We start from the raw sequence: 19,814 nt of genomic DNA, 5'->3' as shown, positions 1-19,814 counted from the left end.
GTTGTTTCTGTAACACACAGAGCACAAAGTTCAAGTCCCAAGGACACATAGGTGACCTAATGGGAGGGAAGCAAGCAAGATTCCCCTTGCATAAAGGCTCGGATCAGTGAATGGGAGGCTAAATGCCTTTGTAAGAATACCAATAGGGCCGAAATCTGACCTGATTGTACTCAAAGCCAATTTGATTTCCACAGCTGACTGTAGAAAAGAGAATTCTCCCAATCACATATTTCATAGGATGCCATTTTCTCGCTTCACACCAAGCAATAGACCAGACCTTATGATAAATCTTCCTAGTGCCTGCTTTTCTAGCATGCACTAGAGTAGACACCACTGGTCCCGAGATGCCTCGGTCCTTTAACTTCCTGGCTTCAATAGTCATGCCGTCAAATTTAGAGACTGTAAATTGGGGTGGAATATAGGACCTTGAGACCGTAGATCGGGTCTACGTGGAAGCGTCCATGGCCCGTATATTGTCAGTCTCACAATCTCCAGGAACCAGGGCCTTCTGAGTCAGGCTGGGGCCACCAGAATGACTAACCCCCTCCTCTCTGAATCCTGGAAGGAGAGGGATCTGAGGGAAAGCATAAACCATAGAGTACTGGCTCCATGGAACTATTGGAGCATCTGCTCAAATTGCCAGAGGATTTCTTGTTCGAGACACAAACTGCTATAGCTTGTTGTTGAACCTGGATGCCAGCAGGTTGACCTCTGGCCTTCCCCAATGTTGGAAAATTTCTTGGAACACCTCTGGGTGTAGGGACCATTCCACCTGGGCAGATCTGCTGGTGGCTGAAATAATCAGCCTTCCAGTTTTCTACTCCTGGGATATGGGCTGCCGATATCATTGGCACGTGTCCCTCTGCCCAGGGCCAGTATGTAGTTCACCTCCTTCAGAGCTGAACTCCTGGTACCGGCTTGGTGGTTTATATAGGCCACTGCCATGGCATTGTTGGACTGAACCCCGATGGGGCAGTCCTGAAGCTCCACCGTCCAAGACCACACATACTGCCCGTAATTCTAGGACGTTGATGGGCAGGGTCTGCTCTGTCCCTGACCATTTCCCCTGAGCTGTGAGCCCGGCTAGGGTCACTCCCCAGCCTGAGAGACTGGCATTCGTAGTCAGTACTCTCCAAGTTCCCAGGAGAAAGGATTTTCCCTTTTGCAGGTTCTGATCCTGCAACCACCAGTTTAGGCTTAAGCATGCCTGAGGAGATAAGCACATTGGATAATCCCAGGGCTTTTCTGCCTCTGTTCCAAGCCAACAAAATGTCTTGTTGTAAAGGCCTGGAATGGAACTGGGCATAGGGCACTGCCTCGAAAGGAGGATACCATCCTCCATAGAAGACTCATACAGAGCCGAATGGAGGGTTGTCTGGTGCCCCTCATCTGACGTACCTGATCCCTCAGGGCACAGATCCTTACGGGTGCAAAAAATACACTGCTTGGACAGTGTTTAGAATCAGACCTAAAATATCCAAGTCTTTGTACTGGTCCCAAAGCTGACTTTTTGGTATTTATGATCCAGCCTAAGCTTTTCAAATACCTCACTGTGTATATTATGCTCTGTTCTAGAGCCTGTACTGAGTGATCTGAGCCGGAGGTCATCCAGATACCCAAACACCATGATCCTTTGGGTCCTTAAAAAGACCCAGTACTGGTGCTAGGACCTTTGTGAACACCCAGGGAGCTGTAGCAAGCCCAAAGGGTAGAGCCACAAACTGAAAAGGGAAGTTCCTCTACTGCAAACTATAGGAACTCCTGATGAGGCTGAAAGATAGGTACGCGTCCTTTATATCAATTGAGGCTAAAAAGTCTCCCCTCTGGAGTGAGGTTACTACTGAGCAGACAGACTCCATCCGAAAGGACTGTATCAATAAATACTTGTTCAGGGAGTCCAAAATGAGCCTATGTCCCCGTTTGGTTTCTAAACAAGTTTGAATAAAACCCCGTGCCCCTTTCGAATACAGGAACCTCTACAATCACTCCTTGATGTATTGCCTGAAAACAATACTTTTTTTGGAGGATTCGAGGGAATGCTGGATCTTAGAAACCTGAGGGGGAACCCCCCGTAACTCCAGCTTGTAACCGAGATATATAATTGAGGTGACCCACTCGTCCCGAATTGTTGTATTCCAAATGTCCGCAAAGTGCAGCAGCCCCCCCCCCCCCCCGCGATAGGATGGGGGCAACCTCTCAAAAGTAGGGGTTGGTGCTGGGTTTAGAATTTTGGACCCAGGGCCTTTTCTGGCCCTGTGGCTTGCCCCTGGCCATAGCGCCCTGTTGGCGGCGGAACCGCCCAGACATTTGAGGAAGCAGTCCCTGGGTTTTTAAACGTTTGGTGCTTTTCTTGACTGAAAGTAGAGAACTCTTCCCTCCGGAATTCTTTTGTATATATATTTGGTCCAAGTGATCACGGAATAAACGTTCCCCATGAAACGGGAAACCTGGCAATAACTTTTTACAAGGAAGCTCGGCTGACCAGTTCTTAGGCCATATAAGTCTGCGCATGTGTACAGACAAAAGAGACTGACAAGAAACCTGCTGTATTGAATCCTTTAAAGCATCAACAGCAAAACAGCGCTCAAGGAATATCTGTCTTATGCCCTGTACACACACATTCCGACAGCAAAATCCGTTGGATTTTTTTCCCAAACTTGTCTTGCATACACATGGGTCGCACAAAGTTGTCAGAAAATATGATCGTTCAGAACCCAGCAACGTAGAACACGTACAACGGGACTATAAAGAGGGCAGTAGCCAATAGCTTTCGTCTCAATTTATTCTCAGCATGCATGGCACTTAGTCGGAATTGTCAACACTCAGAATTTAAACTATCGGATTTTGTTGATTGAAAATTTTAGGTCCTGCTCTCAAACTTTGTGCGTCAAATTCCGACGGAAAGTCAGATGGAGCCCACACATGCTCGGATTTCCACAACAACAAGATCCGATCGCACATTTTCCGTCGGAAAGTCCGATTGCATGTACAGGGTATTAATTTCAGGCAGATCATGCTCCTGGTTAGGCCTATCCAGCTGTTTGACCTGATTCTTTACAGACTGGCAAAGACCAATTGCTGCAACAGCTGGCTGAACAGATGAACTGGCCAAAGAAAAGGAAGCCTTTAATAATGACCCCAATTTCTTGTCAACAGGGCCTTTCAAGCCCAGCTTAGTCACCTCAGACATAGACTGGATATCTTCTTGCCCAGATTGCTCGGAAGCAGACTCCTCTCCCAGGCACTCCACCGAATCCTGAGCTTTCAGCTCTTCCCCATCCTCAACCCATTACTGCTCCATACTAGGAGACTCTGGGGAGGGGGATCTGTCACGCTTCCTGCCACCCTGTAGGATGGAGGCAATCATGCGCTCCAACATGGCTAGGGCTGAGGACAGTTCATCCTTCGTGATAAAGGGTGAAGCATCAGCATTGACTGTTGGCACATCACCAGATAGGCATAGCGGCTCAGATTGCCCAGGAGCCTCTAGTCTTTCAGGGGATATAGCACTAGGAATACGACTAGGTTCATTAGGAACTACTGATATAAGTGTGCCCTTGCCTATGGTGTTAGTCCCATGCCTCTTTTTGGAAGACAGTCAATGCCGCAAACAAAGCGTACTAGGGTTTAGTTAAAACACCTCAGAAGGGAGACCCTTTAATAGGGCTCACTAAGCCCCTATGCAACAATCCTGCTAAACACCTTTAGCCTGCCAAACACCTGGTGACTCACATGACCCAGGTAAGGAAAAATTAACCACTGCAAGTGTCTGTTGAGAGCCTGTTCTGTGTCCCACAGCTGCCTTCTGGAAGCACCACATGCTTGGCCTGCACAGCTTAAAATAGGCTGGGAGTGCGCCAGAACGTTCCATGTTCTAGGCGAGCAGGCGTGACTATCTCCATACGACAAATCTTCATGCGCCCAGATAAAGACTATGGCGCATGTGCGGCGAAGCCACGTGTGCCATGGCTGCCAAGCAAATTGCTGAGCCCAGCGGTGCTCTTGCAAACCAAGGTGAAATGGCGCACCATCATACAGGTAAAAAACAGCCAAACACAAGCAAAAAAAAAAAAGTACACTTTGCAAACACCCACAGCTAGCCCAGAACTCGCCTTTATGGTCACTGCACACAGGTGTCCAGCCCTTAGCTAGCTTGACTGATTGTAACAATCACTGGGACACCGCACAATAGTAAAAAATAGAGGGGGTTTCACTTAGCTGACCAGGCGCAGGGCCACTTCGAAGCCAAGGGCCCAATTTTGACCCTTCACAATGGGGTTCCCGTCACTTGGACCTTCAAGGACTGGGTACCCCTTTCATGTTTAGGGTTCACTCCCTTGGACCTGTACAGTACCCTTCAGAAAAAATGCTTTAGCTCTGTAGTGTCCAGGATTTCCACTCTGCAGGGTCCAGCGTCCAGAGGACACGTTATAGGAAAAACCTCGCAGGAACTTGAGTCTTCTTAGCAAGGCTCGGGTATCATTTATCTAAGCATAAAAGCCTGTGTGAAATGGATCAGATTGGTCAATCTTGATTCATTATTGGAACCGTTTGTGGGACTGGAGACCTGGAGCTCAGAGAGCTCAAAACAAACTGCCATTCATCTTGCAGACACTGGTAAAAAACGAAAATGTAAAGTACTTCCTTTATGGGAGGGGTTATAGGGGATCACTTCCCGTCTGAAAACCTTTGGTCTACCAGTGTCCATTCACCTAATGATGGAGTATAACCCAGCATGTAATGAATATTAGCCTAACTGTGTCCCATAATGTATGAAAAAGAAAAAAGGAGGTTGTCACAAGTATAAACAAGTGTAATATATGTCATTTGCCTGAGAAACGTTTTGTTTGTTATAACAAGGAAGGGGGACAATAAAAATCTGAGTGTGTAAAAATGAGTCCAGCTTAGGCGACAGCAGTCTCCTGCAGGGGTTTAGCTACAAATACTAACCCACCTAGGTGTCTCCCACACAATCTCCTTCCCCTCGCCTATCAGTTATGCTGTGCACAGGGAGACGTTTCAGCCTGGGTAATGCAATAAGCTGATGTCATTTGCAATGAAAGTTTCAAAGGGAGTTACCTTAGAGTAATACTAAAGTCTAATTTATTTTTCTTCAAAAATAAACATGTTATATTTGCCTGCTCTGTGCAGCTGGTTTTGCACAGAGCAGCTCAGATACTCTTCTCGGGTCACTTGCCGGCTGTTTTGCCCCTCCCTTCTGTCAAGTGCCCCGATAGCAAGCAGCTTGCTATCGGGGCACCCGTCCGCTCTCGCTCCAGATTGGCCGAATTTAATTGACAGCAGTGGGAGCCAATGGCGCCGCTGCTGTGTCACAGCCAATCAGGAGGGAGAATTCTGGACAGCCGAGGCACTTGTGCAGATCGCTGGACCAAGATGGGGCTCATTGCAAGTAGTATGGGGGCTGATACAGCAGCTACTGATGGGTGGAAAACTGTAGGTGATAAAATACCGCTACAGAGGAAAGTGAAACGTCTGTACCAAAATGTAGATCAGCATATTTCATTGAAAGGATAGACAGGAGTGGAAAAGGACCATTTGGCAACCCAAAATAAATTCAATGTACTATGTCTGGAATTTGGAGCCCCTCTCTTGCCATCACTCTTTTTGCTCTGAAACAGCTTGCGTCTAGGGGCAAAGAGCTGTCCTAACTTGCTCCATTTATAAGCACATCCTAATAATGGTGGTTTTCAGCATTTTGTTGCTTTGTACGGGGCCAAACAGCTGTTACACCGAGGAAACGAGTTCACCTCTCCCCCCTTCCTCTGGGCAATCATCTCTGACACATCACAGGTCCCAGAGGATTGCCTGGCCAGTCACCGTGCGCAGCGCAACTCATTCATGGCGCCCACGGTGACAATGCCGGCGCCACACAGAGGAGGGGGACAGGAGTGGGGCTTCAGTCACCCGCATCGCCGGACCGTGGGACAGGTGAGTGTCCAGTTAATAGAAGTCAGCAGCTACACTTTTTCTAGCTGCTGACTTTTATATGGGTGAAACTTTGCTTTAATCTTCTGTGTTAAGTGATGCTTGGCATCATTTAAAGTGGTATAAATCCGAAAAATATATTATATTGCATCTTACCAAATTCTTGGATGTGATGGCTGCATTACTTTGCTTTTTTAGGCATGCTTTCCTTTTTCCCCCCCACCAAATGATCTGGCCAGCAAGTCGGGTTTTCAACAGAAAAAGCTTTTCAGTTATAGCCATGAAAAACATTTAAAAAAAAAAAAAAAAAAAAAAAAAAAAAAAAAAAAACTTACAGGGGTGCTTACAAAGCTCAGCTTTTATTTGTGCATACCTTTATTCAAAAATGGACAAAACAGTGTGGTGTAATGGCTTAAAAAGTGTTAGCTGGAGTTTGGCGTTAAAGTATTAAAATCTGCTAGTACATTGAACACCAGATCATCCAGATAACCAGGTGAAAAAAAAATAAAAATGCAGCTACCATATCTAAAAAGATTGTTACCCTGAAATATTACATTTTTGGGTTTTAATACCACTAAGTGTAAAAAGTCTCACAAACCAGAGACTAGCAAATTAAATTGAAAGATATGGGACCATTTATTTTAAAAACTGAATAAAATCAGCAACTTACCATGAAGAAATGATTCCTCCAAGAGACTCCAGAACCTCAGATGCAGTCAGGCGCTGCTGAGGATCTAAAACAAGCAACTTTCTTATTAGACAAACTGTATTCTCCGATACTCTGCCATCCCTGTATTGAAAAAGAAGAAAATAGGTTTAGCTGGAGTTGAGTTAAGAACATCTGCAAACAGTAGGAGACTGTTAGCCATGTTACAGGTGGTCCAGACAGGGGGTACATCAAAAGCCATAAATGGGGAAAAGACCGGAGAACCTATCCAGCGGAAGTCAGCTGTGACTTATTTAATAAGCACATTTTTGTAGATTTGTAGCCCACTTATAAAAAGCAGTCTGTAATCATTGCATAAAAAACAAAAATTAGCATCAACTTTTCAGACTTATTTTTTCCCCCTCCACACAAACACCCAAGTACATAGCTTCCATCTACACGCCAAAAGGGAATTTTAACTTGCCTCCAAATTCCATATCTTGGGAGCACAATTCAGGGAACAGGCTTGATAGACCCTTTTTGTTATAGGCAGGTACTTTTAGGTGACTGGACACTGGCAAAGCTTTTGGGAGGACGTGACCTCCCCCGGAATACCCCTACAACAACGCTACCACACTCCTGAGTCCTCGGTTTTGTAGCAAGTGATGCAGAGTAAGGAAAGAGGGGGGGGGGGGGGGGGAGGGTGTGTTAACTAAGATATGGAATTTACAGGCAAGTCAAAATTCCTTTATCCTAACTCAGTACAGATCCTGGGAAGTCCTCAAGCAATGAATGAGAAGGACAGACACAACAAGTCAAGTAGAACAATGCCAATAGGCCCAATAATAAAGGGTTAAGACACCCAACTTCAGAGTGCTGCAAGAATCCTGTGCCAAAAAGCTGCCACTGCAGAAGATTGACATACACACAAACAATCCATATTCATATTGGGGTTTCAGACATTGTTGCCCATGCTAGTGCACATTTTTAGTTTCCATACATCTTCGATACCCATTTAGTATAGTACCTCCTTAGCATACACATTGAGACAATTTTCCTGTCTATACTGATCGAACCTGGAGGCAACTTCATATTGGGAGGGGCCAGGTTTTCCTCTAGGAATTAATTGAGGGGACTAATGAGGGCGTTTCTTTTCCATGGGAGATCATGATCTGTTTGGATGGAGAATCATCACTCACCTTTGCAAACACTAGGTATTTTTCTGTCTCTGGTGGCAAGTTTCCTGGCTTACATCATACACATAGGTGTATTTTTGTGCTCAATCAGTACCAACATTGGAGTTTCAGACTTTGTTTCCCCTATTGCACATTAACATTTTTAGTTTTCATTTTTAAAGAACACACATTTAGTATAGTACCTCCTTCACATGATTTTTTATCTCTATATTATATCTATACACACAAAATTATTATTATTATTATTAATACATATATACATACATACACACATATTCTCGGCGGCCGAAAGCTTCCGAGAACGACCGAAAGCTGCCCGAGAAGAGCCGAAGGCCCGCCGAGAACTACCGCACACCGCCGAGATACACATCCGGCTCTGTGTCTCGGCGGCGGCATTTAAAAAAAGTAAAATAGACACGGCTGCACTGGGGGACACGGCTGCAATGGTGGACAAGACTGCATAAGACTGCATAAGACTGCATAAGACTGCATAAGACTGCATAAGACTGCATAAGACTGCATAAGACTGCATAAGACTGCATAAGACTGCATAAGACTGCATAAGACTGCATAAGACTGCATAAGACTGCATAAGACTGCATAAGACTGCATAAGACTGCATAAGACTGCAATGGTGGACAAGGCTGCAGATGACACTGATGGGCATATAAATGCAAGTTTTTTTCCCCCTTAAACTTCCCTCCTAAAAGTTTTTTTCCTTAAAATTTCCTCCTAAACTTGGGGTGCGTGTTATACGCCGGTGCGCGTTATACTCCGATAACTACAGTACCTTCCTTTTCACCCTCTCCCCTTTTTCAGGTTGGTTTGGTATTTTTTTCCACCACAGCCATGATCTCTCGTGCCACCTCATTGGTTTTCCTATTGCGTGTCTTGGTCCCCTCCTTACACTACTTCTGTGGCAGACACTGAGCTGCGGTCACCATTTAGCCACGCTAGGTTTTATCAAGTTCCAAGCTGCTTTGTAAGCCCCTATTTAGAACATCAATATTTAGGGTAGTGGCACCACCCCCTTTTTAGGGCGTGCTTTAATATAATTTATGCATTTGTTTTTTTAGTATAGGGTTCTGTTGTTGGATGCACCTACTCCTGAAGAAGCGAGTAAAGCATGCAATTGAAAATATACCAGCTTGACGTACATTATATATGGTTATGTGTAACCCATTGGCTTTATAAATTCTTTATTTTTTCATCTTTTCTTTCCATAGATTTCACATTACATTTCGTTATACATCTACAACTTCTTTAACAGCTATAACAGTCTTATAATATTTCAATCCATACCTCAATTCCACGTCATCCTCCCCCCTCCCTCACCCTTCCCTCCCAGAAAAATAAATAAATAAATATACAAACAAACCAAAAAAAAAAAAAAAAAAAAAAAAAAAAAAAAAAAAAAAAAGTTTGAATTTTCACTATAATCCCCCCCCTCACCCCCCCCACCACCACCCGCCTGCTCTATCATATTTTCGAAATGTTTCACATCATACTTTCTCTATAATTTAGATATGGAGCCCAGATCTTCTGATATTTCTCGTCTTGATCTCTCATTGTCATTGTTAAATTTTCCATTTGTTGGATTTCTGCAATTCTCTGAAACCACTGTGCTCTAGCTGGAGGGTTGCTTTTTTTCCACAGAACCGGGATACATGCCCTTGCTGCTATCAATAAATGTCTCAGCAAAGAATTTTTGAATCTTTCTATTGCCATTGGGATGTCCAGCAGCAGAAAAGTTGCCGGTTTATCTCCCAGGTCAATTCCTGTAATCCTTACTATAGTATCGGCTACCATCTCCCAGAACACTCTAATTTTTGGACATTCCCAAAATATATGTAATAATGTTCCTTCTGCTCCATGACATCTCCAACATGTCTCTGATATCTGGGGGTAAATTTGATGTAACACTTTTGGTGTTCTATACCACCTAGTAAGGATCTTGTATCCCCCTTCTTGATATCTGCTTGCCATCGAGGCCTTTTGATTAAACAGCATCTTATCCTTTTGTTCTGGGGAAAACGTAGTCCCTAAATCTCTTTCCCAAGCCTGTAAAAAGGGCAAATCTTGTGAAGTCTCCTGTTCTATTAACATACTATAAAAATAAGACATCAGATGTCTCAGTTCCTCTCCTTTCAAACAGATCTCTTCAAACTCAGTCAATGCCCTTATTTCTACGTATACCTTTGATTTAGATCTAATAAAGGCTTCTAATTGCCTCATTCTGAAAGGGTCTAATCCTAATGTCATTCCTTTTTCAATATCTTTTTTAGTCATTAACCGGTTACCTACCGAGAAATGACAAATTCTACTCATACCTCTATCTTGTATTGTTTTAAACTTTGGATCTGTCATTCCCGGTAGAAATGCTGGGGTACCAAGGATAGGAAGGAGCGGACTGGGAATTCTTGAAATAGATGTTTTCCCGAATACTCTTTTAGTTATTCGTAATGTCTCCCCTAGTATTGGATGTTTTCTCAATCCCATTGGTATTTCTGTATCTGGAATCCACACTAATCCTTCCAATGGGATATCTGTCGCTGCTTGTTCTGTCTGTATCCACGGTTTTTCGTTTTTAAGCCTACACCATTCCACTACTCTAGTTAAGTGTGAGGCCTCCTGGTATTTTATTGGATCTGAAAGTCCTATCCCTCCTTTTCCTTTGGGGAGTACTAAAATATCTCGACGTACTCTTGCTGGTTTCCCAGCCCAGATGAACTTCATAAATCTTGATCTAAGATCCTTAAACAAACTTGAAGGGATCTTAATTGGTATAGTTTGAATTATGTATAACAGTCTGGGCATCACATTCATCTTAATAATATTGGTTCTCCCGAACCATGTAAAAATCTTTGTCCCATTTTTGAAGATCACTTTTGATCTGTCTTACCAGTGGGATATAGTTAAGTTCGAACAGTTCATTTAGATTTTTTGACATTTTTGTTCCTAAGTAACTTATATATGAATTCGTCCATCTAAAATCAAATTGCGTGGACACTGCTTGCAACTGAGGCGAATCCATCTCTACTCCCATTGCCTCCGATTTTCCATAGTTTATTCTAAAGTTGGATATTTTCCCATATTCTCGTAGCTCCATTAGTAAAGATGGGAGAGATGTAATTGGGGACGTTACAAAAAAGATCAAATCATCTGCATAAGCTGCCAACTTCTGATCTTCATTTTTTATTTTTACCCCCCTGATATCCACATTGGCACGTATTTTCCTTAAAAAAGGTTCTATTGTCAAAATGAATATCAGGGGTGAGAGGGGACATCCCTGGCGTGTTCCATTTAAAATGGAGAATGGCTCTGATAATCTGTCATTCACTTTCACCCTAGCACTTGGTTTTGAATATAAATTTAGGATCCATCTCAGCATCCCCTCCCCCAGGCCTATATGTTGTAGTACTGCTTTTAAGAATATCCAATCCACCCGATCAAACGCTTTTTCTGCATCCGCAGATACGATCACCATTGACTTATGCAATTTTTGTACCAGGTAAATTGTGTTCACCACTCGTTGCGTATTTTCTCTTCCTTCTCTCCCTGGGACGAATCCCACTTGATCTGGGTGTATTAGTTCCGGTATCAAATTTATCAATCTCATGGCTAATATTTTTGTGAACAATTTAAGGTCCACATTCAACAACGAAATAGGTCGGTAGCTGGGACACTGAGAGGGATCCTTTCCTTCTTTCGGTATTACTGTTATATGCGCCAGTAACGTTTCTGTTGGAATTTGCTTCCCTTCCCGTATTGAATTATAAGCTTCCACGAATCTCGGAGCCAGTTTCTCCGCGAACATTCTATAATATGACAAAGTAAATCCATCTGGACCTGGTGATTTACCTAATTTCAATATTTTTAATGCTTTTGCAACTTCCTCTAGAGTGATTGGTACATCTATTTCTCTGGCCATTTCCTCTGTTATTTTTGGCATTTCTGTCCTTTCAATATATTCTCTAGCGATCTCTCCTTTTTTTAACTCCTCTGCCAACGTAGACTTCTTTTCCAACTGATATAGCTTCTCATAGTATTCTTTGAATACCTGAGCAATTTTCTCCGATGTATTAACCATTTCATCTCTCTGTGTCTTAATTTGTGTAATTGAATTCCTAGTTGTGCTTTCTCTGAGGGCGTTTGCCAACAGTCTCCCTGGTTTATTCCCAAATTCATAGAATCTCCGTTTCCCTCGAGTTAGCTTTGCTTTCGTTTTATCTATTAATTGGAGATTTAATTTTTCACGCAGACCATCTAATTTCTGTTCTACTGATTGTGCTTGTGATTTTTTATGTACTGTTTCTAGTTCCCTAATCTCTTTAAGCAAGTTATCAATCGTTTCATTCATTCTGTGTTTTCTATGTGCTCCCATGGATATAAATATTCCTCTCATGACACATTTATGTGCTTCCCATATACAAAAAGGTGTTGTTTCTCCTACTTTATTTGTTGCAAAAAAAACATCCAGTTCTTGTTCTAATTTTACCTTATATTCACTATCTTTTAGTAATGTTTCATTTAACTTCCATTGCCATTCCCTTGGTTCAGCTTCCCCTAATTCAATCACACAACTCGTCGGGGCGTGGTCTGATAGTGTAAATAGGCCAATTGAGGCTTCCACTAGGGATGTAATCACATTCTGGGAGATTAAAATATAGTCAATTCTAGAGTAAGATTTATATTTTGCCGAGAAAAAAGTATAATCTCTGCTCTGTGTGTGAACAGCCCTCCAGCTATCGATCAGCTGCAGTTCTTGCATCATTCTCTTTACTTTCCTTAATTTGACATAAGATAGATGAGACGAGCCTTTTGATGTGTCTTTTATTGGATCCAAAGCCATATTTAGGTCGCCTCCTAACACTAGTATTCCCTCTTTATGTTGTTGAATAATCTGTAAATAGATTTCTAGAGAGGTTACTTGGTTTTCATTTGGCAGATATACATTTACCAATGTCACTTTTTGGCAGCCCAATGTACCTTTTACTATCAGGAGGCGACCTTCCTCATCCATGTATACCCCTTGTTCCTTCCATGGTGTCTGTCTTGCTATTAAAATAGATACCCCACAGGATTTCGAGTTCTGTGAGGTGCTATGATATACCCAGGGGAAATAGTGACCTTTACTCCAAGGGATCCTATCCTTTTTAAAATGAGTTTCCTGTAAGAAAACTATTTGAGATTTAAATCTTTTCAACTCCATTATTAATCGTGTACGTTTCTCTGGGGTGTTTAGTCCCTTAACATTGTATGATGTGAAACTTATTTTAGTCATTTTTATTGTCAGTTCGGGGGGGGGGGGGGGGGGGGGAGGGAAAAAGAGAGGAGACGAAAAATAAATAAATATATAAAAATAAAACCCAATCCACGCCCCAAAACAACCCCTTCTTTCAGATAAATGAGAGACAGATACTATTTCCGGAGCTGTCCCCCAAGAAAAAAAAAAAAAAACCCAACGCCTCCGACTTTTCCTCCACCTGGAGGAGAGGCGTTTAATATGGGGGTGTTAGTGAGCAAAAGAGGAGCAAGTGAACCGCGCCCACAACCAGCGTTCTCCACACTAACAATAATTATTTTTCTACCACATTCATCTTTTTCTTGTTAACATAGACATGATGTTTATCATTATCTTTACTTAATCCTTTACTTTTCACATATTATCTCTATTCTTCACCTTTATTTCTTTTCCCTTTCTCTCTTTCCCATCTTCTCTCCCTTCTCTCCCTCCTCCCCCTCATCATTTCTACTGCTACCCCTCTCTTCTTTTCCTTAAGTAAATTACTCTCCCCTCAAGCCCCCCCCCCCCCCCCCCCGCTATCAACAGGAAAGGGAGGGCAGGAGGGGAAGATGTGCGGGGGACACAAAAAAACAAAAAACAAAACACAATCTCCCCCTCCCCTCCCCTTCCCCCTCCAAAACCGAGTAAACCTTCACCCCCCCTCTTTATTCACTCTACTTCCCCATCCCACCTCTCCCCCCTAAGGGAGTCCTATTAAATCAATCCACATTTTGTGTCATTTGTGTCATATCCATGCAATAAAAAAAAAAATAAAAAATAAAATTATATATATATATATATATATATATATATATATATATAAATAAACCATAAGGATACTTATAATTTCCTTTCCCATCCCCTCCCCCTACCACATCCCCTATCTTAAATCCAAAACCGTGTATATCAGAGTGCACACATTATCTCACACTTCCATTTTTTTTTGTAACCCATTGGCTTGATATGTCAAACATTTTTATGTGTTCTTTAGGAGGAGCTTCTTCCTTCAGAGTGCAAACTCTTGCAATAAATTGTCCATCTAGTGATGGTGAATGTCAAAGAAGTCCTGAGGGTAGGATGAATAGGGAGGCCTTTTTTTCTGATAGAAACTGTAGCTTTGAGGTAGACTCTGATGTCTGAGTACATCCAGTAAGTGAAGAGCCATTCTTAATCACTTAATCGCTCTGGGATGTTGAGGGAAAGCTTGGCTTCCTCTGGTGACCATGTTCCCTGAACCATGAGGGATTGGAACACTCCTTCCTAGCCAGAAAGCCTGGTATTTGTTGGTGAAATTATATCCACATGAGTGGAGAGAAGGTGCATGCATGTTCTATGCCAATGAGGTTATGTTGGAAAGGTCTCAAATGAAATTTGGCAAATGGGAAAGCCCTGAAGGAGGTCTGCATGATGCTCAGAATTCTGAGAATATCAAAAAAACAATGAGGCTCTGTAATCTCACATCCCAAACAAGAGTTTGAGATTAGTTTGGTTTCTGAAAAAAAAAAAAAAAAAAAAAAAAAAAAAAAAAAACACTTACTTGGAACGAGGCCCAGGCATTTCAATGCAAGGAGATGAACAGATTTATGGAAGCTGATCATCCAACCAAAAGCCTGAAGCATATGAATTAATCTAGATAATCTGACTTGGATCCCCGAGTTCTTTTGTACCTTTGTGAATATGCTGGGAGCAGAGGATAGACCAAATGACAATGTGACAAACTTCAAGCGATTGTCTTCTAATGCAGTGGTTTTAAAAAAAAAGGTGGGCCCCTGCTCCCTCTTTCCTGGCTCCAACCATGGGGCACTAGTCGCTCTCCTCCCCCCCATGTGCCTCTATCACACCAGCTCTCCTGCGAGTCTCTGCATCTCGCTCTCCATGACAGTTCCATAATCTGCCGTCTGTGAAAGAAGATGATCTTCTCCCTGAGCCTCCTTTCCTCCAGCTTTCATTGAGAAATGCTAGTCCCGAGGCTGCTCCTCTCCTCCTCTTTGTTAACTAGTTCCCACCCAGGCAAATTCTGATATTTCAGTCCTACATGTAAAAATCTATTTTTTGCTATAAAATTACTTTGAACCCCCAAACATTATATATTTTATTTTAGCAGAGGCCCTAGAGAATAAAATGGTGGGTGTTTTTTATTTGTTTTTTTTTTTTTATGCGACATGGTATTTGCGCAGCAGTTTTTCAAGAGCAGTTTTTTTTGTAAAGAAATAGATTCATTTTTTTGCACACAAAAATACTAGAATACCTGAATTTTTGTTAACCACTTGACAACTGGGCACTTAAACACCCTTAATAACCAGACCAATTTTCAGCTTCCAGTGCTCTCACAATTTGAATGACAGTTGCTCAGTCATGCAACACTGTACCCGTATGAAATTTTTGTCCTTTTTTTCCGCACAAAGAGCTTTTTGGTGGTATTTGATCGCCTCTGGGTTTTTTATTTTTTGTACTATAAATGAAAAAATACCGAAAATTTTGTAAAAAAATGCAGTTTTCTTCATTTCTATTAATTTTTTTTTGTAAATAAGTAATTTTTCTTCATAAATTTGGCCAAAAATGTATATTGCTAAATATCTTTAGTAAAAATAACCCAAATTAGTGGAAATTTTTTATTCTCTGTGAAAGTTATAGGGTGTACAAGCTATGGTGCCAATCGCTGAAAATGTATCAATTTGATCACACCTGATGTACTGACAACCTATCTCATTTCTTGAGACCCTAACAAGCCAGTAAAGTACAAAAAAACCCCAAATGACCCCATTTTGGAAAGTAGACATTCCAAGGTATTTAGTACATGGCACAGTTAGTCTTTTGAACTTGTAATTTTTTCCCACAATTCTTTGCAAAATGAAGATTTTTTTTTTTAAATTAAATTTTTTTTTCACACCAAATTGTCATTATAACAGGTTATTTCTCTCTCACAGAATGTACATTCAACAAATGAAACCCCAAAATATATTCTGCTGCTCCCAAAGAAGTGCGAAACCACATGTGTGAGACTTTTACACAGCCTGGCCACATACACAGGCCCAACATTGAAGTAGCAACTTCAGGCGTTTTAGGAGCATAGATTACCCATCTAATCTCTCAACCACCTATTACACTTTTGAAGGCCCTGGAGCACCAGGACAATGGAAACACCCACAAAGTGACCCCATTTTGGAAAGCAAACACCCCAACGTATAATCTATGAGGCATAATGAGTCCTTTGAATGGTTCATTTTTTCCCAAAAGTTTTTGGAAAATGTGGAAAAACAAAAATGAAAATGCATTTTTTTTTACAAAAAGTTGTCCATTTATAAGATATTTCCAACACATAGCATGTACATAGCAAAAATGACACCCAAAAATATATTCTGCTACTCCTGAGTATGGCGATACCACATGTGTGAGACTTTTACACAGCCTGGCCACATAGAGGCCCAACATCTAAGAAGCATCAGGTGTTCTAGGAACATAACTTGCGCATCCAATTTCCTTACAATCTATCACATTTTTGAAGGCCCTTCATATTTCTAACATAGCACGTACATACCAAGTAAGGGGTAAACAAAAAATTACCTGTGGTTTTAGTAGTCCAATTGTCCACAGGAGGAGAGCCCTGATCCAGGCAGCAGGCAGGGACGTGGTCAGTGACAGTGAATGGAATTGTCCAGGCAGCAGGCAGGAATATTGTCCATCCTGGTAGTAAGCAGGAACATGGTCCAAGTAGCAGGCTATGAAATAATGGGGAAAGGGGTAGAGGCTTCTCCCGCCCAAAACTCTTTGAAGCCTCTGAGTCTCCAGTCCCTAATTTGGGAATAAGAAAACTAAAAAATGTGTTTTCTTCATCCAGAAAAACTATTCTGGAGCCCCTCACATATGTGAGACCCCTTTTGTTCCCACTAGCATAGCAGGGTAAAAGATCAAGCCAAGAGGCAGGAAAAAAACATGGTCAAACAGTCCATGGTCAGTTCCAGAGAAGGCAGAGGCAGGTACAGTTTAGCGTTAAGCAGAAGCTTGGTCGTATAACAGGCCAGGGTCGGTTCCGGAGAAGGCAGAGGTATGTACAGTTCAGTGCAGTGGCATAAGGGGTGTGGAGGAAAAATGACAGGAAATGAGAATTACGTTTACCATACTTCCCTAATAATGTAGAGAAGTATGGTAACGGCGGAAGCATTCACCTATACAGAGGCCTGGTTGGGAAGGACAAATCGGGACAATAAAATGTGGTGTCTCCTCTAATTCCTACACTGGAGCACACCCGGCATTTTTTCCTGACATCTGCAGCCTGTTTCACGGGGGGGGGGGGATTTTGTCAGGAAAGTGGCGCTCGTGGAGTCTGCTCACACAATCAGAGCGAATAGTTTCTGGTGGGCCTTCAGGGTACAAAAGGACGGAAATAACTTCTTCTTGGTAGTACAGACGGGATACAGGGTTCTCTGTAGATTTTTGGTAAAGAACATAAGTGTTATACATGGCCAAACTGAAAAGATAAATGGACACTTTATACCAGTGGCGAGATTTTCTTGTGGGAAGGTAGGGTTCAATCATCTGATCGTTAAAGTCCACTCCCCCCATAAACAAATTGTAATCATAGATGCAGGCTGGTTTCTGGATTGGGACGTTTCTTCTGGAGACTTCTATGTAGGCGTCATTATGGATTGTCAGCATGTGGACGTTTCGTTTGTCCCTCCACTTGACAGCCAATAGCTCCTGGTTCCGCAAAGATGCCGTCTCCCCTCGTTGTAGCCTTTCATTGACGAGTTTTTGCGGAAAGCCCTTTCTATTGGCTCTTACTGTACCACATGATGGGGTGTCTCTCCAGTGAAGATTGCGGAAGAGGGGCAAGCTTGTATAAAAATTATCCACATAAAGATGGTATCCCTTTCCAAGGAGTGGATAGACAAGCTGCCAGACCACTCTTCCGCTGGCTCCAATGTACTCTGGGCATTCAGGGGGGTGCAGTTGGGAGTCCTTCCCTTCGTACACCAGGAAGGAGTAGATGTACCCCGTGGCTCGGTCACAAAGTTTGTACATTTTAACCCCATATCGGGCCCTTTTGCTGGGGATAAACTGTTTGATGCCAAGCCTGCCTGAGAATTTTACAAGGGACTCATCCACTGAAATATTCTGTTTGGGGGGTATATAATTGGGGAAATTTTTCAGAGAAATAATTTAGGAGTGGCCGAATTTTAAATAGTTTGTCAAAAGCTGGGTCATTTCGGGGAAGGCACTGGGTGTTGTCATTGTAGTGGAGGAACCGCATAATCATTAGGTATCGTGATCTTGGCATAAGGGATGAGAAGAATGGCATGTGGTGGACAGGTTTGGTAGACCAATAGGAGTACAATTTTTTATTTTTTTTTAAAGTCCCATAGAAAAAGTTAGGCCTAAGAAAATTTTGAATTCCTCTACAGTCAGTTAGTTCTCTCCACTGAAAGGGACGGGCATAACTAGAGCCAGGGTTGCTTACTATGTGTTGCTGTGCATAGAGGTTGCATTGGGCCACAATGGACGATAGTAAGTCTTCGGTAAAAGCCAAATGAAAAAAAAACTAGCATTGAAAAATCATCGGTGTTCACCTGGACACCTGGCTGGGCGGTGAAGGGGGGGATATTTGCTTCTCCGGAATTAGAGGGCAGCCACAGGGGGTGAAGGGCATAGCGAAGGCTGGCATGGCCCCGATTAGAGGTGGGCGGCACTGCTCTCGGGGTGGGCGGCACTGCGCTGCTGGTAGTAGGCTGCTGCACCACGCCAGAACGCCTTCTTTTCACGGGCACATATTCCTCTTCTGATTCTGTATCAGACCCGCTGCTTGTAACGGGTTCATAGGCAGAATCCGAATCGGACTGAGAATCAGAGCTCCCTGCTGCTCTCATCGGTCATACTTAGAAGCTGGTAGGCCTCCTCGCTAGTAAAATATTTTTTTGCCATACTGGTGGCTAGTGAGGCTGCACTGCAGAGCACTGGTGGGCACAGGCGGCACTGGTGGACACAGGCGGCACTGGTGGACACAGGCGGCACTGGGCACTATAGTGGCTTTGGTTGCACTGGTGGGCACACAGATGGCACTGGTGTCACTATAGTGGCTTTGGTTGCACTGGTGTGGCTCTGGCGGCACTGGTGTGGCTCTGGTGTGGCACAGGGGTGACAGATGGCACAGAGGTGACACTATTGGGCACTCACTGTTCACTCGATCGTTCTCCTCTCACGCTGCATCGGTGTGAAGAGAGGAGAGAGATGAACTTCTGATGACCCCATATGACATGCTTGTTTACATTTGTGATCGCTCCGTCATTGGACGGAGCAATCACGTGGTAAAGGGCCGCTGCTATTGACCCTTTACCGCGATCAGTGTTGCGCTGGGTTCCGTGAACCCGGCGAGCACAGGTGTTCTGGTGTGCGCGCCCGAGGGGGCGCACAGGAACGATTCTCCGGGAGGACGTCATATGACAGCCTCCCAGAGATAGCAAACCGACCTGTAGCCGTCATTTGGCTATAGGCCGGTTATTAAGTGGTTAAAATATAAAAAAGATATTACGGTGGGTAAATAGATACCAAATATGGCACGCTTCAAAATTGTGTACGCTGGTGGGACGTCCCCAAACTACTTTACATTCACTTTTAATGATGGTAAACAGGACAAAAATCGGGTAAATCTCCTTAATAGGGACACAGACTTTAATAAAAAGCTGACAGGCATTCTAACCACTCTCCACTTTAACCAAAACAAGAAAAATGTTTGCCTTTAGTT

At 42.9% G+C, this 19,814-nt stretch overlaps 1 protein-coding gene across 2 annotated transcripts in view; it reads right to left on the bottom strand.

Moving 5' to 3' along the window:
* The window catches only part of STK40 (serine/threonine kinase 40), a 100,354-nt gene that overhangs the window by 4,339 nt on the left and 76,201 nt on the right, over positions 1-19,814 (bottom strand). For both annotated transcript variants that reach the window (XM_077481684.1, XM_077481685.1), the window contains one exon: positions 6,617-6,736. In XM_077481684.1, coding sequence (XP_077337810.1) covers positions 6,617-6,736 — 120 coding nt within the window. The remainder of the gene's footprint in view (positions 1-6,616; positions 6,737-19,814) is intronic.

The sequence above is a fragment of the Lithobates pipiens genome, unplaced genomic scaffold (genome assembly GCF_037356315.1).
Source record: "Lithobates pipiens isolate NorthernLeopardFrog02 unplaced genomic scaffold, aLitPip1_a1.2 Scaffold_16, whole genome shotgun sequence".
Lineage (NCBI taxonomy): Eukaryota > Metazoa > Chordata > Amphibia > Anura > Ranidae > Lithobates > Lithobates pipiens.
Note: the sequence above shows the minus strand (reverse complement) of the source record. Positions and strands in the feature narration are given on the sequence as shown.